The sequence below is a fragment of the Protopterus annectens genome, chromosome 14.part0, assembly GCF_019279795.1.
Source record: "Protopterus annectens isolate FY-2018-M chromosome 14.part0, PAN1.0, whole genome shotgun sequence".
NCBI classification, from domain to species: Eukaryota; Metazoa; Chordata; order Ceratodontiformes; family Protopteridae; genus Protopterus; species Protopterus annectens.
Window position 1 is genome coordinate 546,576,217 of NC_056748.1, and position 26,562 is coordinate 546,602,778.

Here is a 26,562-nt window from a genome sequence, read left to right on the forward strand (position 1 = left end):
CAGGTAGCTCCCTCCCTGAAGTCACCACCTCACCAGTCCTGGCTGCAAGTGTGCAGTCTGTCTGGGTCTCCTCCATGCTACCAGTCCAAATGCTTATCTCCAAGCCTGACTGTATGTAACTGCATGCACACAAGGTACTGTATTATCAAAACTATACCCTATCAGGACATCTTCAGGGATATCCTCAAAAACACCTACTTGTTGGCTTCCTTTTCCGCCTTCCCAGTCAAGGTGATCCCTAGCCAAAGGTATTTGGAATGGGGTCCCTCCTAAAGCTCTGAGTGGAGTAGACTGCCCAAGCAAGTAGTGCTCCTCTTTAACCATGGCAGACTTCACAATGGTTAGGTCAGAGGGTGTCTCAGTCTTAGCAATGGCCTCTCTCCAATTTACTAATACAGGATATAACCTCTTGTGGTAGTTTGGTACCCTTGTTGTCTTGAGGCAACTTACTGCTGGCATTTTGTAATTACCACTTACTGGCTCTCCCAGTTTTTCCTCTCCACCTTGCCTCTGTGGATATCTATATGCTACATGGCCCTACTGCTAGCATTTAAAACATATAGCCCTTGGTCCTGGATGTGTACCTGGACTATTGGCTTCCCCTGCTACTGGCAGACTCTGATGGGGCAGTCTGGGCTGCCCACCATGGGTTCCCTTAGACCCATGAGCAGCATTAGGTGTCCCTTTCCTGTGCAGTGGTGTCCTGCTTGCTAAGCTTTGGCCTTCCTTCTTCCCCAACTCATCTGCAGTAGTGCATTGTGTATCAGCTAATGGGATTCGCATGTCCTCTGGCAAAGTGCTAAGGGCTTGTTCCCTCACCAAAACCTCTGCCAGCCCTTCAGAAGTTGTGACATGACATCCACTCACCCACCTATGAAAATAAGTGCTTAGTTCAGCAACATATTCACACACACTTTCATCTGTCTTATGTCTATGCTCACAAAACTTTTTTCCTGTAAACTTCAGGTGTTAACTTAAAGCACTCTAAAATACAGATTTTTACAGCATTATAATTTAAACAATCAGTATAAGACAATTTAGAAATAACAGTTACAGCTTTACCATGGAGGGGTCCATTTTCTGAGAGTTGTAGCCCAATCTGATTGTCCTTCTGGCTGCTATTCTGCAATGTAGCTGTGACTAAAGCCTCAATCATTTCTGCCTTAGTCAGGTTGGCATACACCAGTCCTTTAACCTGGCACATCTCAGCCCACTAGCTCCTTGTCAGCTTGCCATACTGCTCTGCTGACATGCTTGCCCGCTCTCCCTAAGTAGGCTAACAAAAAAAATAAAACAATTGTGGTATTAATTCTCAATGTTCACTACATGGCTGATTGAGAATACAAACACCTTCAGTGACCACTGTACACAAGCTACAGGAATGCAATATCCACACCACTACAAGACAATTAATATGTGATGTGGCTATCTCACCACTGTCAACCAATTAATATGTGATGTGGCTATCCCACCACTGCCAATTAATATGTGATGCCCCTGCACTGGCCCATTAATCAAGGAGCCTCTATCCTCACCACTGGCAACAGTGAGGGATGTACACAATGGGAAGATGACAAGTACACCCACAGTAAAGCACAATTTCCCTAAAGAGCACACACAGACCCCAGTCAGTCTTGGGCTGGTTTCGCCCTCTCTCTCTAGATCCTCAATAAGATTCCTCACCGGCACAGCTATAGGGTCAAGATCTCAGCTGAGTGGTCAAGCCAAAATCTCCAGCACCCTCTCTGTCCAACCAGTGCTTCATGTCCCTGCCAACACACACACACACACACACACACACACACACACACACACACACACACACACACACACACACACACACACAGACACACACACACACACACACATATACACACACACTTTGATTTATATAGACACACACACATACACACACACACACACACACACACACACACACACACACACAGCTGGAAAAGCCTGGCACAGGTTCACTATCTATGCCCACTTCTGCCCAGACTATAAGGTAGTTATCACTGCCACCAACCACTCTTTATCAGGTATCATAAAGCCCTTACAAAGGGTGTCCAATCCTACTGTGTAATGTTACTGTTAATCCCAATGGTAGTGTTGACTAAGACTTGCAAGGCTATTTAGGAGTGGCCTGTACAGTGTCACCAAATACATATGCAAGTACTCTAAGATCTTAAATATGCCTCACAAATATCGGCCACAAAGATAGGTTTAAATATATTTAATAATAAACAATAAAAGAACAAGACAATACTAAGAAAACAAACACAGCTACTTCAGAGTTCATAATCACAGGAATTTTTTTAAAACAACATTGCAGGACAGTCTCAAATAAATACATACAACATCTAAACTAATGTTTACTATATCCCTATCTATATCTAAAAGAGATACTATGCCCTAAGTCTTACTTCCAAGCAAGTGCAGATGTGATGATGAGTGGATGTTCTTGCTAAGTCCAAGACAAAATACAAAATGCACAGTCTCTTGCTGAAAGAGTTCCCAAATTAAAATCACATTTTACTGCTACAATAGCTTGGGTGACATCACTCTTTATCACCTGACTTCAGTTCCCAGGCTAAACAGAAACTTAACAGAATTTTAACATCTCTGCATTAAGAATACATATCTCTCAAAAGTGTGCAGCTGCTAGCAAGTCATAAAGCAAAAAAAAACACTTTTTTACATTTCAAACCTAGTAACTACTTCTCTCCAAGACAATATAAAAAACTTCTAGCTCTAGACATCCTGTCTCCATGCTGCATTGAAGCTATCTGTTATAGCGCATCATAAAGCACTTAATTTCAACTTATTTTTACTTGACGTTTTATAAGTTAATTTTCTATGTTCCAGCAGGGTATACTGTGGTTACATTCTTGAAGCTCAGTACATAAAGAAAAATTGTGTAAGGACTTACCATAACCATAGAGGTCCTTCTCTTCCATGTTGTAGTATTCTACTAGTGGGTTTACCCTTCTTCCATGCAGCTTGTCCGGACAGGTTTTCAAAACTTTTTCAGTCCCTCTTGGTGCGTCAGACATCTGACGTAGAGGCAGGTACGTGAGCCATAAAGATGAAGTCTGAACGCACCAGTACTCAGAACCAATTAAAGCCCCAGACGGCGCCAGCTATGAGGGACATAACCTGTCTATGAGCCAGGTAGAGTAAGTGCAAGGTTAAGAAGGGGGAAAGGTGGGAGGGAAGGAATACTGCAACATGTAAGAGAGGGACATCTATGGCTATGATAAGTTCTTGCACAACTTTTCTATGTCCTTCTATACCAATGTTGCAGTATTCTACTAGTGGGTGAGTACCAAAGCTCACTAAAGGCTGTGGGGTGGCCTGGTAGAGGACTCCAGGAACCCATGCAGAATATCTCTGGCATCTTGCCCTGGCTCTGGAGATGTTGTCCAGTTTGTAATGCCTGGTGAAAGTGTGCACCGAGGACTTGGTGGCTGCCTCCAGAATGGAATTAGTGTCCAGACCTTTGAAAAAGGCCCCAGAAGAGGCCACTGCTCTTGTGGAGTGGGGCCTGACATTGCCTGAAAGAGTCTTCCCATGGTGGGTGTAAAAAAAGGAAATAGCCTTGGCTATCCAGGTAGAAATGGTCTGTTTTCTCACTGCTTTCCCCAGACCCCTGGGGTGAAAGGAGACAAATGGTCTGATTTGCAGAAAGGTTTAGTTTTATGTAAATAGAATCTGAGTTGTCTGTGGACACCCAGGGAATGCAGGACTCTCTCACTATCTTCCTGCAGGTTAGGGAAAATGGGAAGATTGATAGCCTGATTTAAGGAAAGATCATTGACCACCTTGGGGGGTGAAGGAGGGGTTTATTCTCAGGGTGACCCTGTCCAAATGGAAAACCATGAATGGCAGAGTAGCCATGAGGGCTTGAAGCACTGAGACCCTCCTGGCTGAGGTAAAAGCTACTAGCAGGACTGTTTTCCATGTGCAAAACTTTAAGGTGGCCTTATCAGCAGGTTCAAAAGGTGGCAATGTGAGTTTTCCTAGCACATAATTAAGATCCCAGGGAGGAGGGGATGGTTTCCTGTGGGTTCTTAGATGCAGAACCCCCTTCAGGAAGAGTTTGGCTTGTAATATGGATGCCAGTGGAGGTTCCATGGGCAGACAGGCAGGCAGAGATGGCAGACAGGTGCGCTTTTACAGAAGAGTAAGATAACCCTGTCTTCAGTAGTTCACACAGATAGGACAAAATCAGAGGCACACTGCTGTCCAGTGGCTCCATCTGTCTTTTGTGACACCAGAAGGAAAACCTTTTCCACTTGGAAAGGTAAGATTTTCTTGTGTTTAGTTTCCTGGCCTCCTAGAGGATTGGAAGCACATCCTTACTGCACAGATGTCTGAAGGGAATCAGAATCCTATCTGCCACAGACAGAGGTGCAGAGACCACCACTGTGGGTGTATCTGTGTCCCCTTGTACTGTGTGAGTAGGTCCACTGAGGGTGGTAACTTATGGTGATTGCCCCTGGACAGATGAAGAAGTAGAGGGAATCAGTACTGTCTTGGCCAATAGGGAGTCACCAGCAAGATTTTTGGTGAGCCCTGATGGATTTTCAGTAGGACCCTCTGTATCACAGGGAAGGGGGGAAAGGCATACAGGAACTTCCCCTTACATGACATTGAGAATGCATCTGTTTGCACTGCCTTCATGTCTTCAGTTCTGGAGCAGTAGCTCTGGAGTTGCCTATTTACAGAGGAGGCGAAAAGGTCTATCTGAGGGATACCCTCCTTGTCAACCAGATCTATGAACACCTCTCTTGACAGCATTGGTTTGTGGCTGTCTGAGGTGGATCTGCTTAGGGAATCTGCCTGAGAGTTGTGTTGGGATGGAATGTAGGCTGCCTGGAGAGAAATTCCCTGAGAGATAGCCAGATCCCATACCTGCAGAGCTAGTCTGCATAGGGGGTAGGACTGTGTCCCTCCTTGCTTGTTTAAGTGCCACATGACTGTGGTGTTGTCTGTGAAGATTTTTAGGAGGCCCTGCTGGAGGTAAGATAGGAAGGCCTGCAGGGCTAGGAGTATTGCTGCCATTTCCTTGATGTTGATGTGCATCTGTGTGTGTCTGTCTGTCCACAAACCTTGCACTGTCTTTGGGCCCAAAGTTGCCCCCAAGCCCAGGTCTGAGGCATCGGTGTGCATGATCTGGAAAGAGAAGGACATTTGCTGGAGCATGCCCAGATTCTAGGCCACTTGGGCCAACCACCATCTTAATACCTGGTGAAGACAAGGGAGGATAGGCACCCTGAACTCTAGAGGATGTGAGTGCTGAGTCTGTACCGAGTGCAGGCACCAGTGGAACTTTCTCGTGTGTAACCTCACTAGGGTCAACATTGGCCCAAAGTCCCAACTCCATCCTACACAGGACATTGTCTTCCTGGGATGCAGAATCAGGACAGACATCAGCATGGCCTCCCTTCTGGAGGAAAAAGTGGTGTACCTCTCCCTCCACTTTCAAGCTGCCATGCACCCCAGAAGTCTTAGGAATTCCCTCATGACCAAGGCTGTTGAATGGAGGGCAGCTTGAAAGTGGAGGGAGAGGTACACCACTTTTTCCTCCAGAAGGGAGGCCATGCTGATGTCTGTCCTGATTCTGCATCCCAGGAAGACAATGTCCTGTGTAGGATGGAGTTGGGACTTTGGGTAATTTATCAGAAGTCTTAGAGACTGCAGCAGGTACAGGAGGTCCCTGGTGTAAACCAGGAGGGTCTGTCTGCTGCTTGAATGAGTAGTTCATTTAGGTATGGGAATATTTGTATTCCCCTTGTCCTGCAGTAGGCAATGACTGGGGTGAGACACTTTGTGAAAATCCTTGGTGCGGTGGAGAGCCCAAAAGGCAATGCACAGAACTGAAAGTGAAAGGAGCCTACAGTGAATCTGAGGTACTTTCTGGAGGAAGGCTTTATGGGGATGTGAAGGTAGGCCTCCTTTATGTCTAGGGTTACTAAGTAGGCATGAGAAAGAATGAGGAGAAATAGAGTGGGTTAGGTGAGCATCCTGAAAGAAGGAACCTTTATGAATAGGTTGAGGCAGGAGAGGTCTAGGATGGGTCTCCATGGTCCTTCCTTTCTGGGCACCAGAAAGATTCTTGACTAGAAACCTTTCCCTTGAGTGGGGGGGGGGTGACTGGTTCTATGATGCCTTGGAGAAACAGGCTGTTTAAGACCTGTAGTAGGAGGGGCCATTGGGATTTGGGAGGGGTTGGGATAGGTAGTCTTGGAGGGGGAGCGATCCAAGTCATAAAGTGTCCTTCCTTCAGGATGAACAAGACTCATTTGTCTGTTGTTATGAGGGACCATGCCAGGACACACTGAGAGAGATGGCTGGACAATGGAGTCTTGGTAGGAGGAGGTGGGAGGAAGGGTGGCAGCCAATCAGACGCTGCCTTCTCTTTCTGGAAAGGGAGGCCTCTGGGCAGAGGCCTGAGAGGTCCTTGGCTGGAGAGATTGTTTCCTGGGAGGACTTCTGGACCTGTAGGGGGCTGATGGCCTTGATGCTTTCCTTATAAATTGTGTCTTAGCCGGGAAGTTTCTCTGGATCTTTGGGATTGGAGATACAAGGATGTGTCTGAGGACTTGAAGTTCTTTCCCTTTTAGCTGGAGAGACTTGAAAAGATCAGACACCTTCGCACCAAAGAGGGCTGAATGGTCCAAGGGGACATCTAGGAGCTTGGCTCTGAAGTCATCAGGGAAAGGCTGCAGCCGCAGCCAGGAATACCTTCTGAGTACGGATGCGGATGCTGATGCAGCTGACCTGGCTGAGGCCACAGCAGAATCGTATGCACACCTAAGGGAGTGCTTGTTCACTTGAGAGACAAGGGTGAGCAAGAAAGACAGGGATGATTTTGCAGCACAGTCAGGCATGTCATTAAGCTCTTTAGAGGCTTTGCCCAGAAGGGCCAGAGAGTACTTGGCCATGTAGGACTTTTAATTTGTAGCCCTAACTAGGGTATAAGAGGTATAAATATTTTCCCCCATTTCTCCATGGCCTTGCTGTCCTACAGTGGTAGTAGGGACTAGTTTAGATGCCCTCCCCATAGAGATGGAAATAGTGGCAGGGTCTGCTGGGGGCACTTGATCAGGAATTTATCTGAGTCAAGGACCCTGTATAATCTGTCCACCCTTTGAGGGGCAGAAGGTTGGGAATCAGGATTAATGGATGCTGCTGAGAATGCATCCAGGAAGGCAGGTTATAGAGGTGGGATAGGTGAGGGATTAGATGAGTCCATTTGAATCAAGTCATAAAATCTTTGATGTGCTTCAGACATGTCTGAACATTCCCACTTAAAGTGTTCTCTCATCAGATTAACTGTGTCCCCAAAGGTAAGGTCTTCCACAGAAGAGTCAGGCTCAGTAGAGGCCTCTTCAGGCCATTCACATCCAAGAGGGGATGAGATCTGAGAAGAGTAGGATAGTAAGTCATCAGAGGAATCAGACAGTTCTTCCTATGCAGGCTGGCTGACAGTCCTTTCAGGTATAGAAGGCCTAGGACTGAGAAGAGGGGGAGCCACAGGAGCAAACTCAGAGAAAGGCCTAAGGGTGAGGAAGGCATTGTAAAGACTCTGGCTGAAGGCCTGCCAGTCAAATAAGGCCTCTGGAGGTGGAGAAATATGCCTGGTCTTTTGCTTTTGCTTCTCAGCCTAGCCAGCATCTGGTTGTTGGTAGGCCTGGGAGAAATCATAGGAACAGTGGAGGCTGGGTCCGCAGGACCCAAAAAAGGTACTGGTCCCCCCCCCCTGACATCTGTAACAGGTGTTGGCACATCCTCCCTGGACGTGTCATTTGCTCTAGATTGCACGGCCTCCTGACAGGTACCTGCTTTATCTATGATGGCAAAAGCCGTGTCCTCATCCAAGCTGACGGCGGCTACAGGATGAGGAGTGGCAGAGGGAGGCACAGTGGAAGACGTAGGCCACATGGACTTGGCCCTCTTCCTTGGCAGTTCGGTTGGGGCATTGGAGCTGGCTTCCATTCTGAGAGCTATCTGTCTTAGGTGTTGGTTTTCCAGATATAAGTCGAAACCCTGAAAGCGATGGCGAAGGATCTTGTGGACGAACGATTTACAGATGGAGCAGTTTTTGTAATCATGCGCCCTACCAAAACAGAAGAGACACTTTTCGTGGGTGTCTTTGTGGGGGATTTGATGAGCACCGTTGCATTTACTCTTGCAGGACATGAACAGATTATCAAAATCAAGGACTGAAGAAAAAAGACCCCAATAGAGTACTTATCTTTTAAATGTGAAACAGATCTGATGTCCACGAGTAGCAGGAGCACCTGGTGTAATGCTGGCGGCTGAAAAGTTCTGAGGACTGGTGCCCACAGATGTCACCTTTATGGCCCACATACCTGCCTCTACGGCAGATGTCTGATGCACCAAGAGGGACTGAAAAAGTTTTGGAAATCTAGCCGGACAAGCTGCATGGAAGAAGGGTAAACCCACTAGTAGAATACTGCAACATTGGAATTGAATGACATCATATAGTTCTGTATAAATCATATCAATATTCACAAATGACACAGAATTATTTACTTAATTCCAAATAGCTGGGCGGGCGGTGTCACACATGAATTAGCATTCTGCTAACTGGTTACATAGTGTAGCATGAAAATTATACAATGCTGGCTGATGCACATGCATTAGCATTCTGCTAACTGGTTTGTTAGTGTAGCATGAATATTACATAATATAAGCTTCTGTACATGCATTAGAATTCTGCTTACTGGTTAATTAGTGTTGCATGAATATTACACAATGCTGGCTGATGTACATGCATTAGAATTCTGCTTACTGGTTAATTAGTGTTGCATGAATATTACACAATGCTGGCTGATGTACATGCATTAGTACTTGGCTAACTGGTTAGTTAGTGTAGTGTGAATATTACACAATGCTGGCTGATGTACATGCATTAGTACTTGGCTAACTGGTTAGTTAGTGTAGTGTGAATATTACACAATGCTGGCTGATGTACATGCATTAGTACTTGGCTAACTGGTTAGTTAGTGTAGTGTGAATATTACATAATGCTGGCTGATGTACATGCATTAGTATTTGGCTAACTGGTTAGTTAGTATAGTGTGAATATTACATAATGCAAGCTGATATACATGAATTATAGGTTCATAGAAGGTTACTAGGCTAATGGCCCTAGAACCCTTACAAGCCTAGCCATATTTACCCCGAGTTGCCCCAATTGTTGGTGGTAAGGTGAGTGAAGTTTTCAGAGGTAAGGGTCTAAGGTAGTTAGTATTCTGCCATTCAGCTTGGTACAATTAAACTAATCTGCCATTCAGCTTGATACAGTTAAACTAACCTTTCTTCTGCCACTTCACCTACAGCAATGCTATGCATGGAGACTTTCAATCCCCTGTGAACTGCTCATATAAAACAGTAACAGTCAGTACAATTTCAGCATACATCTGTTTCCATTTTCTGAGACCAAATCAACATTCATCCATCCATCCATTTTCTGATACCCCTGTTTATCCTTTAGAAGGTCACAGGGATGTGAAAGTTACTCCCAGAAGCCAATACAAAGAATTGTTTGTAATCAGGCACAAATAGTATATTATACTTCAGCACCACATTCTTACAGGGATATCTTCAGGTTCAGAGAATACTTATGTTTAGACTCTGAATACATTCTAGTAACCAGTGATCATATACATCAACTTGGAAGACAATGGTTCTGTATTTAACACTGTTATAACAAATTGTCATGCTAGTGAACTTAATTAAGCAGTTCGTAAATATAAAAAACAGCTTATTTATCTGATTTACACTTATTTGCATCCATCCCATTTAATTAAAAAATCCTGCACCTTTTAAATAATTAACAGTGACACCTAGATATGAAAAAAATGCTCCTTTGTTGCTCCGTGTTTTCACCAAATTCAAATATTTTTTGTTTTCATTTTCTAGTGGATCCTTTAGTAAAATTAGTACATTTTAGATTATTTCATTATGTTTCACCTCCTATTTAAAACATTAACTCACCTCTTTTCAATGCTACAATAAAATTACTAAATTTGCTACAAAAATGTCCAAATTCCACTCACCACTGCCTAGCACTCCAAAAATTAAACTGAATCGAATTTTCGAACATCCTTGGTGTCTCACAGTTGAAACTAGCCCATAATCTGCTCCAATCTCCTATCAAATGCCCTTCCCTTAATTCCCTTCTACAATGGCACTCTCCAGGTGCAATAGCACTCCAAAAATTAAACTGAATTGAATTTTCGAACATCCTTGGTCTCTCACAGTTGAAACTAGCCCATAATCTGCTCCAATCTCCTATCAAATGCCCTTCCCTTAATTCTCTTCTACAATGGCACTCTCTAGCAAAACCCCTTCACTCCACAGATACAAGCCTAATGTGTAGTCCAGACATCTTACAATTCATTTGTTGACTACGTATATTTCACATCCATATCTAAGAAACTGAATGCGGCTATAAGGCAAATAACATCCTTCAACATCTTTAAAAACTTTAAAAGACTACCTAACACAACTGCAAGATCTGTTCTTGCTCATGGTCACCTGGCTAAGTACACTTCCCCATTGTTTATGCTGTTTTCACACACCCTCCCTATTCCACCTCGATTTCTGCCTCACTACAAATAAACTGATTATCTAATTGAAACCCGCACAAAACAGACTATACCCTTATAATATTTTGTTTTCTCAGATTCTCCTTACTAAACCCTCTCCATCGTTTTTCCTCACATCTGCTCATCTCTTCCCTCACATCCACCTATCCAGCTATTTACCCTTCTTTGTCCTTAGTGCCCTCTTATTCTGACTTATTTCTCTTCTATTCATCACATTCCTTCAGCTATTACCCCCATCCCATCTCTCCCTTCTTCCCTTTCCTGCCCAGCCCAAAACTCCTTGATTTCCATGCTCCCCTCTCCTCCTATTCAGTCTTCCTGTAGTCTCCTTCCTTTCTACCATACGGCCTACTCTTATCTTGCCTGTTCTTTTCTTTAGTGCACTTTTCAGGCACTCCTCATACTCTAGCATATAATGCCTTTCTATCCAACATCATCCTGTTTCATCTGCTTTTTTAACTTCTTACATTCCAGTCAAGCTGCAACTGGCTCTTACAGCATTCATATTCTACCAATTCTACAAACTGAAGTTCTCACTTTCCTCTTCAACTATATAGATTACAACATTTTGTTTCTACGGTTATTTCTCTATTCAAAAATTGTAAATTTTTCTTTCACTGCTCAGTATGATATTTTCTACTTCTGTTAGCCATCTGCTACTTGTGATGATCCTATAGCTAATGTAAAGTACTAATTTCCAGAGCTTTTTCTCAGCATATCATAATGTATTTTGATTTTATTATTATGTACTCCTGCAAATTGTGCAAAATTTTCTCACTGCTCTATATAATAGTCATATGTTATTTATATTGCATCTATATTCACTTTAATGTACTACATTTAATTTTCAGAGCTTTTCTAAACAGGAATCCACTGAAAAGGATTCTTGTATGACCTAACTGGACTATTCCAGTTAATAAACTAAAATAAATAAATAAATGATTTACTTAATCTTGATGCCATTTTAAAAGACCTACAAGCTTCTTTCCATTATTCAGCATTCTTTTCAAATCAATACTGATCCCATTAAGCATTCTGCTCTCTTAACTTATCTAAGTCAACACTTGGAATGGTAAATATACCTTTTGCCCTTGTCTCAATGATTCAGTGCTCCATGATGGCCCTATGGCTGAACACTGATCACTAAACATATGAAATGTATAATTAATAGCATACATACTGTATCAAAACCCTATATATTTAATTTGAATTTTTGTTTATCATTCAGAATCCCAGTTTCATTCAATAATGGCTTTCTTCAGCTGTGCGATGGCTTCCATATTTTACTATCAAATTATTCAAGGTACTGAAAGCACAATTTTAACAACTCTACCATAAAAGATGCATGAGCTGTAGTTCTCAAAAATATCTACAGTCATAGTAATCAATGTGTCATTAGTGTACAGAAAAAATGATACAGCTGATTTAATAATAATTTGATAAGATCATGTCAAAGTTTAGAAGACAACACTAGTATCACTATCCAGGGCCTCATAGTCAATTCCAAGCAAATTTAAGTTTACATAATAGATATGCTGACACTTTAGCACATATATGGATCACTCTTTGTATAAAACTGGTGAATACTCAGAATTATTGTCACAGCATATGAAACAACGTTCTGATTCCACAAAAAATAAATGTTAGGTAGGTGTATTAATACAAGTAGGAGATACATGAAGCCAGTTGATTTTTTTTTAAGTTAAGATAGACACACTTAACTGAAATGATAACTCAGTATGAATATAACAAAAAAGAGCAAACAAACAACTACTGGCAGCGAAATACCACCATATTGACCCCTGTTTTCATTATGAAATGATATTTCAATAAGGATCCTAGGTGTTTGCACAAAACTTCAAAGGGGATGCTATGAAGTAACATACAGATAAAGATCAATACAGCTGATTCCCTCAACATTTAAGATTGATAGACACAATTGTTTTAGCCTAGACTGCACTCAGAAAATGCGTTACTGCTCTCCCAGCATGTTCTTCTCAACACTTTGGAACATTTTCAAATACTCCCTTTGCTTCTCTGATGTTTCTGAAATATCACACACACAAATACAACCATACACAAACATAAATGCACTCCCACACCTTTAACTAATTTTCCTAGTTCAGGTTGAAATCATTTATACTATAAAGTGCATGCTTTTCTTCATTTCACATCATGTAATTTGAAGAGTAAAACTCATGAACAGAATTGTTAACAGGTGTTCCAATATCACAACATACTAGAACACCAATAAATTCTGTAGCCACACCAATTTTAAAATATAGATATCCCTCCAAACTCTTGCAACTGCTAAATCCGCTCACAGAATATTACCTGAAATGTTTCCATTAAAGATGCCTGAGGACTGTCCCTTGTTAAACTGCAATAAAACATACCCTTCTGATGAAGTTTTGTTATAATCTTATGAAAGCGCTCAATCCTGTCTGTGAATAAAGTGTGGTTACTTGGAACTTTCTCCTTTCGTCTGCTTCAACAGAGGTTTTGTTTAATAATTGCTGCTTATATCTATCTCTTCATATGCTCATCTTAACATAACTTCTGGTTTCCATCTGAATGTATACACTAACTGCTTGCATACTATTTAATTAGCTCCCATAGAAACTGGTACATCACAATAAAATCAGAGAAGGGTTAACATGAATTCTCATTTAACTGTTAAATGAATTCCATGAGTATCTGGTCAGATTCTTACTACACTACAAGCTGTTGCTACCCTTACACTGCGAATGAATGATGAATCACATGGGTGTGTCAAAGCACAGCAGTTTTCTCTAAGAGATGCAAATGGAGGCTACTGTGGAAACTTAATCAAAAGTGGCATTCCACCTGTTTCCTTTGTTTCTATAAAGGACAACACCAGAACTTCTAACTACAGTTTTATAGACTTGACGACATGGCTCAACAAAGACTACACGTTTTCTACTGGGAATTCAGAAAAAAGATACTTCTTCCCCAAGCACGGAATCCATGATAACTTGCTTAAGGTGCATAATTTACAACTTAATAGCAGTTTTTTGACTGAATGTATTAAAGTCGAGTGAGTTCAGAAGGGGTTGAGACTGTTCAAGTTTTCAGAGTCAAGACAGACTGGGACATGTATTACAAACTAACTGCCATGTTTGACAGACAAGGCTTGGAACTTATCATAAAAAATAATCAGAACCAAATTAATGATTTACCAAAGGAAGTCACAGTGTTAAATGAAAATAGTTTAACTGATTTGCTTTTTGTGTATCGCAAGCATTCTTATGAGAGGATTTTCTCTAAAACAGATGAATAGATTAGGTTAAATAAAATGAAGAAACAAAATAGGTTAGACTGGGGCAAGAAAGAGTGTGCACTTAAAAAAGCATACCCCCTTAAGGTTAAACTAGATTGGGATATAAAGGTTTACTCTGGTAATCCTAATAGTACTGGTAAGAATGACAGAACAGATAATGTTGTTAACACTGGAGTTTGTTTGTTTGTGTCTTTCGGCTTTTCCCGGTTAGGGGTCGCCACAGCGGAACTCCGGTCTGCTAATGATTGGTAGTGGATTTTTACGTACCGGGTTACCAGCCCTGATGCACAACCTTCAACGAAGGCATGCCCCATTCACGTATGCCTCCACAAAGAAGACACTCTAGCTGAGAATCGAATGGGACAATATCTTGCTATGAGGCGACAACGCTACCGCAGCACCACCACCGCAGTTGGATGATAAAATGAATACTATATCGGGAATAATGGTGAGGAAAGAACACAACTAGTGGAAGAGGAAATGCTTTCTATTTAGTGGACCCTTTAGAATTCCCATCCCTTCCATGAAGGTCATACTGGATAAGGAATTGTAACAAAGTTCAGACCACCTACCACCACTTTTAACATCAAAGGTTAAGGGAAGGATTCAGGGGAGGATGAAAAACAGGAAGGAAGAGTGGAATGAGGAGTGATCAGAGCAACACCACCACCCATAAGCATTATTACTAGATGAGAATATAACTTATTCGCACAATGGAATATTACTGAGATTAAGAGGTTTTAGCTTACTTAACTACAGCCATCTCACCACAGACAAGGATTATATAGTTTATTTGAAAAAGGGCTCAAATTTGTTTTGACAAAAAGTACTGATATTTCCAAACCTCTTACTGATTTATGGCTTTACACTAAGAAATTAATTTTGCAGTTTTATTTAAGGAATCAGAGACACAATCAGTAGTAGAAATAACACTTTTAGGAAAAAGAGTTTGCATAACCAATGTTTAAAAATACATTTGAGAAAGACTGCAAAAATATTTTTATGCACACTTAAACTGTTTAGTATGACGTGTTTAAATCTAACAGTGCAGCAGAACTATAATTTACTTTAACAGGAGATAGGTCAATAAAGGAGGGGGATGGTTACTGTTAACCAAATTGATTAAGTTAGCAGGATTTTAGAAATGTTACAATATGATGAGAATTATATGATATTGTCTAAAATGAAATTAATGTAGCATACAAGGAAATAGATGTGTATCTGTAAGAAGCCGTCACCCAAGGTTTAAAGTCATTGGACACTTATAATTTTTAATCACTAAGCAACCAGTAATTCCAGCACTGTTTGCAATACTGAAAGTATATAAAGATGTTTACAACCCACCCTAGTCTCTGCTGAAGGTTCTAACACATATCCACTATTGATTGATAGAAAGCTTAAGAAATGTCCTAACAAGACACAATCATATTTTGAAAGATTCATGTGAATTTTTGAGGAAACTGACCCCGGATCACTGATAGGATAAGCTTACTCACCAGAAATGTAGTGGATCTATTTAATAGCATTCCACATGATCTTGGTTTAGATTTTTTTCTACTCTACACTACTTGAATATGAACCTTTAGATGGATGAGAGATAAGAATTATTATGGACACAATGGAGTAAATAATCAATATGTTTTTATTTTTTGAAGGAGAGTTTTACAGACAGATCAAGGAAACTCTGGTAGTGGCATGCACACCTAGCTTTGCTAATTTGGTCATGCTGAGTTGGGAGAGGAGATATGTTTTAAATTCTAAGCATGCAGCACACTGGGTTTTAAATTTTAGGTTATTGGAGGATATAGTCATTATATGGGAGAATAATGAGAAATAAGTGAGAGATTTTATTGAGTACATATCCACTACATTTATAAAGTTTACATATACACATAATAGGCATTCCATCTACTCATTAGATGATAAAATAGCAACTGTGAACAATAATGTTGTTTCTCCTACACATAGAGCAACTACGTTTTCCAGTTCCTGCTTACACTATAAAAGTCACCACCGCTGGCATTGTAATGAAACAGGTTCACAGGAAGTTACTAGGCTAATGGCCCTAGAGCCCTTATAAGACTAGTCATATTTATCCCAAGTTGCCCTAATTGTTGGTGGTTAGGTGAGTGAAGTTCACAAAGGTAAGGGTCTATAGTAGTTAATACCAACTTTCTCTATCCAGGAAGGACATGGGTGCCACCCCAGGAGTGAACTTGCGGTCACCCATCCATTTATTGAATTGCATTTGAAGAGCATCAGGGAGAAGCTCTGTTTCATATGAATTGGAATCTTGTTCCAGATGAGTGGCAGTCACTGGGAAATGTGTCTATCTCTCCAGGATGACCTGTTCGTGTCAGATGTAGGTTAAGATCCCTAGAGCAAGTCATCCTCCTGCAGTTTGATTTACAAATGAGCAACATTTCCATCATGCTGGGTCAGAGACTGCCCTGTAAGCCAGGCACAGCTCACCAGTTAGCACCCTGTAGGAGACAGAATACAGTGACAGGGCTTTCAGTCTTTCAACACAAGCCTTGTTTTGTGTACCCTGTAATTTCTTGGTGAGAAACCTCTGTGGTCTCTCCAGTTGTTGCAGGTGTCTTGTGATGTACATGCAAAAAGGAGTACTGTACTCAATTACTGGTCTGATGAGGGCAAAGTATAATGGAATTATAACATCCTTAGATTTAGATGTGATGCTTTTACTTATAAGATGTGTCACATAAAAGGATTTCCTTACTACTGTGAATACATGGTGGTGAAAGTTCAGATTGCTATCAAAGTGAGTACACAGGTTACGTATCACTGGGTCTACACTTGGGGGGGGGGGTGCTGTCTATAATGTAATTAACAGGGATGTCAGCTTTCTCAAGGGGAGTGATAATGCATTTTTTGCATTTAGCTTTAATCTGTGGTTTTGGCACCAGCCATCTGTCTGCATTAACCCTATCTCCAATATGTTAACATTGTTAGGGGACTCAATGATTGCTCCCAATTTGCAATCATCAGGAAACTTGGTCAGCCACAGGCTGTTCAAGTTTGTCTGGACCTCTGAGAAATAAATTTGGGACAGTAAGAGGGTCAGCACAGAACCCTGTGATATGCCACTGTTAACTGGTCTTTTGCTAAAGGTAAAGTCACCCACTTTGACAGTATGTGTCCTGTAGGTGAGCCAGTTGGCAACCCATCTGGTAATGTAGGGGTTAATTCACAATTGTGAGAGTTTCTGTATAATACCTGAGTGGGGGATTGTGTTAAATGCCTTGGTTAGGTAAAGATATGTCTCTCCCTCATCCAGGGCCTTGGTGACTTTCTCAAAGAAGTCAACCTTGTTTAACAAGCATGATACACCTTTAACAAATCCAAGCTGGTTTGGGTCCAGAGTTTGGAGATTACCTATGTTCTTGTTAATAAGGTCCATAATGATTCTTTCCATGGCCTTGCAGATGTGGCTAGTCAAGCTTACAGGCCTATAATTCCCAGGGTTGGTTGATGGTCCCCTTTGTGCAGAGTGATTACTGTTGCTGTTTTCATTTCCACCGGAACATAGCCAGTTCACAGACTGTGGTTAAACAGGGATCCAAGTGGGTCTGCTAGGTCATGTTTTAAGTTGTTTAAAAGACACCCTGGGATGTTGTCTGGTCATATTGATGCCATGTGTTTGGCCTTGAAGAGTACCAAAATGACCTGCTTTCTTGAGATAATAGGCCGAGGACTGGTGGCAGGTATACCTTGGGGATGACTGGAGGGGATGGGGGGTGAGGTTTGCTCCAAATCTGTCAGCTAGCAGGTTGGCTATTACATCCAGTAAAGTTTGGGTGGTGCCATCCATAACCAGTTCAATATATATCTTGGTATTCCCTTTTAGATTTCAGATGTAGTTAATGCCTTGTGATTATCCTTAGCTAGGGAGACTATGTTTGATTTGTAATTAGCTTTGCAGGAATTGACAAGATCTCTAATTTGTTTGTTTAAGCTAGAGAGGGATTTATTTCTTCTGCTCAGCCACTTCCCTCTTGTTTTTGACAGTTGTTTCTTTCTCTTGTTGTACAGACTGTTTATACTAGGGGTCCACCAGGGAGGCTTGTTTTTTTGGCAATACCTGGTTTTAATCCAATCAGGTACAGCTGATTGTATACAACTTCTTAAATGGTTATACAGGGCATTGGTGTACACCTCTGCATAGGAATCCATGTCACCTGCATTCCAGGGGGCTTTGAAACTTCTTATACCATCATCTAGTAGGAGGTAATTTGTCTTTGAAAAATGTGTAAGTGTTTTTGAGCTTCATGGGATATTTCATCTTCTAATTATTAATAATTTCACTACCTCACAGCATCAGAACCAACACAAATACCAACCAATTCAAAAGAATTCTTAAAAAATATCTTAATGACACCTGGCTTTGCTCCTGTACTACCCCCGGTAACTAGTTTTAATAGCTTCTAGTCATAACGTTTCTTCTTCCCTGTCACCTCATAATCTTTGCTCTCTCTCATGTCTAGATAATCTCTAACCTCGTCCTTTTCTATCCAATTTCTCCCCTATAAACCCTTCCTCAACTTACTTTGACAAACTACAATGGCTACACTACAATAAGGAATTATATCAACTGATTGTATAATACAAATGTCAGCTATAATAGCATAGAATGTAATTTCAGGTGTACTGTATGTCTTGTATATTTTTTGTATAATTTCTTGTATACGTTTTATATAATCTCTGTATGTGGAACTTTTCTCCATGGGCCTCCACTGAAAATGGGTCTTACCCCAGTAGGACTTTCCCAATAAAAAATGTAAAAGTAAAATAAATAAATAATCACATTGAACAATCTTACCCGGAAGCACATCACGTGGGGTGGGGGATGGGGTGCAATGCTCTCCCATGTTAGTGAGTACTATGTACAGGACATCTGAGAATCCTGTGGATGTGCTGATTAGCTGTTCCAGAGCATTTGCACTCACAAAGTCCAGGAACCTCAACTGACTCTAGTAAGTCAAGGTATGCAGTATGCTTTTTCTGTTTCATGATAGGGGACATACAACTAGCTATGATGTGATAGTGGGCTTTGTGTATAGTTATTTGGACATGGAGCACCTCAAGAGAGTCATACTGTTTCACCAGTCTCAAGGTGTACTTATCCTTAATGAAGATGGATACACATCTTTCTTTGGTTCTTTCTCACTCAGTTTGTGGTCTGAACGTATGGAAGGCGTTGTAGCCCTGCATGGCCATGGCGCTTTCCTTGCCTTTGAACCATGTCTTGGTGACTGCACAGACGTAAGCATCTTCCAAAGTGAGGAGTGCTTCCTGAGGCTGCAGTTTCTTGTTTAGACTCCTAGCATTAAGCAGCAGTACCTTGATTTGTTATGTTAGGAGATTGGTTATTTTGACGCTGCCTAAAAACAGCACAATAAGGATGGCTAATGCCTTTGTCAATATCTACAAGCCTAGAGGAGACAGGTGCAGACCATCTCTGGCAAAGCAGCATGGCCTGTTGACCATGTCTTCCCAGGCTGACAGATATTGGAGCCCCCCTGGACTGATACAAGAAGCTAAGTCAATTGTTAAAGTCAATCATTTTTTGTTTGTATTGTGGCATCATCCTTGGGGAAGGTAGGATGCTGCTTAAGGGCAAGCTTATACCTGCTTGTGACACATACTCTGACAGCTCAGTCATGTCTCTCTTCATATAGTCCAGTGAGGTTTGTCTCAAGTCATTTAACCCCACATGGATTATGACGGAATCATACTGGTATTTGTGGTTGAGTGATTTGAGTGTTTGCATGACTTGACAGATCCTGACACCTGATAGGAAGATAACTGTAACCCGCTCCTTATCCAGCCTTGTGAGGGAAATATCCATTTGCCTTACAATTGAGTCTCCTATGACCAGTGCATAAGGTTTTTGTAGTGTTATGCCTTATGGGCTTACTTGTTGAGAAACTGGTGTGTGGTGTTATTATGTGTTGGTTTTTTTTTGCATTTTTATGTTTGATCTTTTGGTAAGTTACTAGTGAGTACCTCTGCATATGTGGGTTTATGTGTTGTGTCCTTATTCACTGTGGGAAGTGTGTGTGTGTGTGTGTGTGTGTGTGTGTGTGTGTGTGTGTGTTTGTGCTTGTGTGTGTGTGTGTGCTAACAACCTGTTTGGCATTAGGTTTGTCCTTATGTGAGAGTCTTGCCTTCAATTTCATAGTGTAACTACATCTCTCACATAAAGTATCTGTTTGTTTCAGGAGTAAATGGATGCTACATTGCCTTAGGATGCCCATGTCTATCAGGCTGGCTAGAGAGATGATGGTAAACTGCCCATCCATGAGAGCAGGCTCTTACAGTATGCTTTATTAGGGAAGTGAATGGATTAATTTGACAGGACTGAGACTAGAAGTGTGATCTACACTTTCTGTAGGCTAAGGTTGATCAATAAGGCAATTCTGCTCAGTGCACAACTGAGTTTCTCCTAGAGCAGCAGAAAAGCTTAGAAGCATTTCACTGACAGCTGTTTAGGGAAAAACTGAGCTTCTAGGCTTTTCCTTCTATAAAGGGCACTGCTAATCACTGCTGCACTAACAGCAGGACTGTGCAAAGATGAGGATTAAGTACGAGCAAAGAGGAACAAGTTTTAAGCTAACCACCAATCAGCAAAGCACACAATAAGCCTTCCACCAGCAATCCCCAACTCAGACAGATTAGAGCAACATACTTCTGATACAAGGGTGCAGAAAAACACCTTCTTAATGTAGAATAGCCGGTTTGGAGCCCAAGTGTAACAAGACCACACAAACTACCTACAACAGTCCTACAACTAACAGATACAATGTAATACAGTGTAATTAGGTACTTAAGCAGCATAAAATAGTACAGTTTTTTTAAAACTACTAAAGTACAGCCATGGCATATAAGAGAATGACAAAAACAGCCCTTTTGTGTGCTTCCCAGATAATATAAACCAGGTACACCAGCAGATGAAGTATCCCAGTCCTCCTAATGTAAAAGCACAGCAAAGGGCAGTTTATATGCACAGCTCGTATGGTCTCCATACAAGAACAATTTTATGAAGACACATGAAAATTGTGTTCATGAAGAGAGGATACCCTCCTAACACTATTAGTAAAATTTTTGGAGGAGGTCATTAGAGAATAGAGACATAAATTGACCTCACTTTTAGGTAATAATGAACCTATTACAGCACAATAATGGAGGTCACAACATAAGATTCGAAACTTCTATGGTGATGAAATACAGCAATGATGTGCACGTGATAAGGATGTCATTAAGGGAAAAAATGGTCTGTTTAAGACAGATGAAGTTTTTAAATTAGTTGAGTCCAACCACACTTTATTTTCAAGGTAGATAACAACATTAAAACAATTTTAGAGAAGAATAAAATCGAGAAAAGAAGCAAAATAGTCAGCGGTGAAAAAACAGGAACATTTAAGTATGGCTCTAGTAACCGATATCCTTATATTTTAGAGTAGGATTATAAAGAAATTAAGAATTATTGTCCCTCTATAGTGCCAATAAGAAGGGACAATTGTGCCACTATGGGAGTGGTATATGTAGCTGTATACATAAGTTGCCCCTCATTTTATACAGGCAAAACAGAGAGAAGCATGATAAAAAGAATATATATCAATAGGAAAAAAATGTTAATAGTGTAATATAGAAACACTCTTTAGTTTACAATGAATTAAAAAAGTTTAAATTTAGAATACCAGACGTAAGCAGTTTTGATGTTGGGGTGAACAATGGGAAACTCAAACTGAGTACAGAAAACTAATATAGCAACTAAGGTTAAATGCCACAACTTTTCCATGTGCCTATCAATTCCATAATAAAGATGAGACCAGCAAAATTATATGGAATTATTGAACAATTTGTATTTCAAATCTATTTAATTTTTATTCCATTGAATAATGGCTTGGATGTTTTAATTAGACTTTGTAAGTCCATGCTTTTAATGGTAACTTTTATTCAGAAAACATTACTGTTTCTTTAAGGATTTTAAACATTTGACTGCATAATTTCAGATATAAAGAACTGTTTTAGCTCTTTTATAAGTACTGATGAAGTACAGAATAATGAAGACAAAAGCTTTCAGCATTTAATAAAGTATTTGGATTTGTACTATACACGATTTGGATATACTACATTTCTTTGGTGCTTTGTTCTCCCACCTATGGTAACATGAACCCTCAACAGTTTTTTTTTTTAATTTTAGTTGTATTATCATTTTATATATGTACACAGGCACACACATACACACACATGCACACCCGCACACGTACACATGCACACGCACACACACACACGCACACACATACGCATGCGTGCACACACACAGACACGCACACACTCACAAACACACACATACTCACACACACACACACGCGCGCACACACATGCATGCACACACACACACACACACACACACACACACACACACACACACACACACACACACACACACACACACACACACACACACACACACACACACACACACACACACACACACACACACACACACACACTCACACACAGAGACACGCACACATACACACACACACACACACACACACACACACACACACACACACACACACACACACACACACACACACACACACACACACACACAAACAAACACACACATACACAGGCACACATGCACACACACACACACACACACACACACACACACACACACACACACACACACACACACACACACACACACACACACACACATATATTTCAACATAAAGGGCCCCTAGGTGGTCATCCTCAGACTTTTCCTGCCCTTATTCTTTTTCATTCTTACTCACCTCCTCTCTCACCAGAACCTTACTCCTCTCAACAATGAACTTCTATGTCCTGGCATGTTCCTTCACATCTACCACCTGTTCTACATCTGCACAATTCTGGAACATACTGTGTGTTATAAAATGTAACGTTATGCTGCTCGTATTCCATAATCTTGCATTCCTACTGCATTCTAATAAAAGGTATTATTCATGGCATGTGCCTCTTCAGTTTTGTTTCAATGTTATGCTTCTACCATTCTTTTCATGTTTTGCTGTACAGTGTTCTTATCTTTGTCTCTGAATCACCTGTTGTACTGGTGCCAGCTAAAAAAAGACCTTGAATAATAATAAAAACAACAACAATACCAATGACAATAATAATACCCATTTGTTAACCAGGTAGCCCCTGTACACTCAAGCCCCTTTCAGAGGCAACCCAGGAACACTGTCTGGTTAAGTGAGTTGCTCAAGGTCATATAGTATGCAAATGAGGACTGCGGGAATAAAAAAAAAAACTGCACTACAGGGTACTACAGCTCAGTGTCAGACATGTTGCACTGTGTTTACCAACTAATAAGACTCAAATAAGCAAATAAAACAGCCTATATTCCAGATTCTGGTTAGATATGTCAGAATAAGTAGTGATTGCCAATGCCCACTTCCTGTTGTGCACTGGGCAGCTTGCCACAGCATGCTGTAAAGTAATTACCTGGAGCATGCATACCTTTAGAAGCACCAACAGAGTAAGCTGGGTCATACATAGCTGTGAGTCATCTTAGACCCGAGGGCCTACTGAGCTCATCCCTAAAGCTGTACACCACTACAAGGTTGGGCAATCATAAAGCAAAGCCCCCAAATGACAGCAGGACAGTGACTGGGATGCAGATCTTGAACCTATGTATTAAGGAAAATACGCCTTGCTCTAAACTGAGTCTTAGTCTGAAACACTAGAAGACATACCTTTCAACTGTCCCTGATTTTCTGGGACATCCTCGATGCTGACTCAAATTTTAGCTCTGTCCCTCTTAATCCCTCCTAAAACTTGTGACTTGAAGAAAAGGCAATGAATTACGCAATAAGTAATCACAATAATTAGAGTTATAGACTTCTTTTACTTCAGAAAATGTACATTATTTAACATTCTCTTACTCTAGCAATGACACAAGTTCATAGCATTACTAGAAGTGTCCTTGACTGTCCCTGATTCTGTTGAGATTTGTCCCTGATTGGATGACAACTATGCTACAACAGGAAAACCAAAATTAAATATAAAAAGAAAAAAATGTACCTATGCAGATAAAAAGCATAAAAAATGCACAAAATTTGCCTCATAGCAACATATTCTACCTACCAGTGATGTAGTCACCATTTCTTCAAACCATTTGGACTGTGCTTGGTTGTAGAGATCTACACAGCGCATCAGTTCATCTCCTGTAAAAATCAGCTTAATTAGTATACAAATATAGTCAGCTAAAAAATATAAATGTATATTAATACACGGTCTCATTTTATCCCACAAAAACATATCAGGTTATACTTTGAAGCTATGTACGTGCACAGATTGCAAGAATATCTCAAGACCCTAAAATGCTTTAACAAGCAAAGACATAATTCAAAAACACATTAAAAATAGGCAAAGAAGTCTTAAAGAGGTTTTACATTTACTTTTAATGAAATATTCCTTCTGTTCCAGTATGGCTCTACATTTAGGATGGTTATCCCTTTGAGGTTTAGATGACGCTGTATGATTAAACTAATTTGTTACACTACTTCCTGGAAAATCTTCCTCAAAACATATGGTTTCATATCACCATCATTGGTGTAACCGCAAAACATCCATATTAGAGCACAAGACAGTCTGGGAGAAATCATGCCTTATGCAGTATCAGTGACTTAAAGCACAGAAATGACCTGTATATCTAGGATGGCTGACCGGGAATGATGAATTAGGAGACACCACTGTCTCTTTAGGTAGAATGCGGCTCATCCTGCAATATTCATAGGTTTATGGGTTCACAAGTGTTTACTAGGCTAATGACCACAAGGGTCTTTATAAGCCTAGCCATGCATTCCAAATTTCTGACAGGTTTTGGTACCCTTGGTAAGTGTAAGCAGGGGCTTGGGAGATGAAACATTTACAAGCAGGTGCCTGGAAAATTAGCCATATACAGGCTGCCTGTGTCCATTAGAGACATAGGTGCCAAACCAGAGATGAATTTCCTATTCCCCATCCTATTGTCCAAGTTAAACTTGAATTGGGTTAGGGAGGAACTCTGCTTCACATGGATGGGGAGCCTGTTCCAGACAAAGAGTAGTCTCTGGGATATATACCTGCCCTGTTTATCTCACAGGCAAGGTTTACGCCTTTAGAATGGTTAATTCTGGTGCTGTTTGCTTTGTGGATATGCAGGAGGTCCATTAGAGTGAAGTATGACAATGCCCTGTATGCCAGGCATAGATCTCCCTTCAAAAGCCTGTGGGAGACAGAATACAGGGATTGGGCCTTGAGGCAGTCTGCATAGGACATGTAACTTATGCCCTGTATTCTTTTAGTGAAGAACTTCTGTGGATGTTCCAGTTGTTGGATATGCCTGGTTAGGTACTTACTAAAGGGGGCATTGTACTCAATGACAGGTCTGATGAATGCTGAATACAGTTAAACAATGACTTCATTGGACCTAAATGCCATACCTTTGTTTACAAATGAAACAACATAGAATGATTTCCTTACTACTGTAGACAAGTGATGGTCAAAGGCCAGATTACGAACTATGTGTGTCCCCAAGCCCCTGACTACAAGGTTGACTCTCTGGGGTTTATTGTCAATATGACAGTTATCAGGGGTGGATGACTTCCCAAAGGAAACTATTAAGCATTCTTTGGTATTTTGTTTTTAGTACATGGCTCTGACACCAGTTATTTGCCTGTGTTACCCCTTCCTAGAGGACATTTGTGCTGGTAAAGGATTCAATTGCAGCTCTTGGTTTGCAATCATCTGGAAAATGTATTCAGCCAGAGGCCACTGACAATGGCATTGACTTCAGAGAAGTAAATGCCTAAAAGGAGCAGTCACAGAACTGATCCCCAAGAGACTCTCTTTGTAACTGGCTTCTTTGTAGAGGTGGACTCCCAAATTCTAACTTCCTTCAGTCTTGTCTGTGAAGCAGCTGGCTATCCACTGGGTGACATAAGGGTTGACATAACCTCTTGAGTTTGTCAATGATGCCTGAGTGGGGTATTGTGCCAAATGTCTTCGCCAGGTCATTGTAGGCAGTGTGAACTATTTTGCCCTCATCCATTGCTTTATGACCTTCTCAAAGAAATCCCCCAGGTTGAGTAAGCATGACCTGCCTTTGACTAAAACCAAACTGGGTTGGGTCCAGTGTCTGGAGGTTTTCTATGTCATTATCGATTATTTCCATGATAATGCTTTCCATAGCTTTGCATATGAGACTAGTGAGACTTATGGGTCTGTAGTTTCCTGGGTCTGTGGATGGCCCACATATGTGCAGAGGGATGATTGTTGCTGTTCTCAATTCATGAGGCACAAAGCCTGTTTGTAGGCTACAGTTAAATAGCAATTCCAGAGGTTCTGATTGGTCATGTTTCATGCTATTTAGAAGGCAACCTGGGATATTGCCTGGGCCCATTGATGCAGTGATCTTGGCTTTAGAGAGAGCATTAAGGACCTGTTTCTTAATGATAGCAGGGGAGTTAAATTTGATGGTACTTACTGAGGGAAGATTGAGGGGGAGAGAGGTGTAAAGCTCAAGCTGAATTTGTCAGCAATCAGGTTTGCTATATC

At 41.0% G+C, this 26,562-nt stretch overlaps 1 protein-coding gene across 1 annotated transcript in view; it reads right to left on the bottom strand.

Annotated features, from left to right (window-relative positions):
* The window catches only part of GAS7 (growth arrest specific 7), a 2,864,621-nt gene that overhangs the window by 145,814 nt on the left and 2,692,245 nt on the right, over window positions 1-26,562 (bottom strand). The window contains exon 12 of the mRNA XM_044056293.1: window positions 24,109-24,188. Coding sequence (XP_043912228.1) covers window positions 24,109-24,188 — 80 coding nt within the window. The remainder of the gene's footprint in view (window positions 1-24,108; window positions 24,189-26,562) is intronic.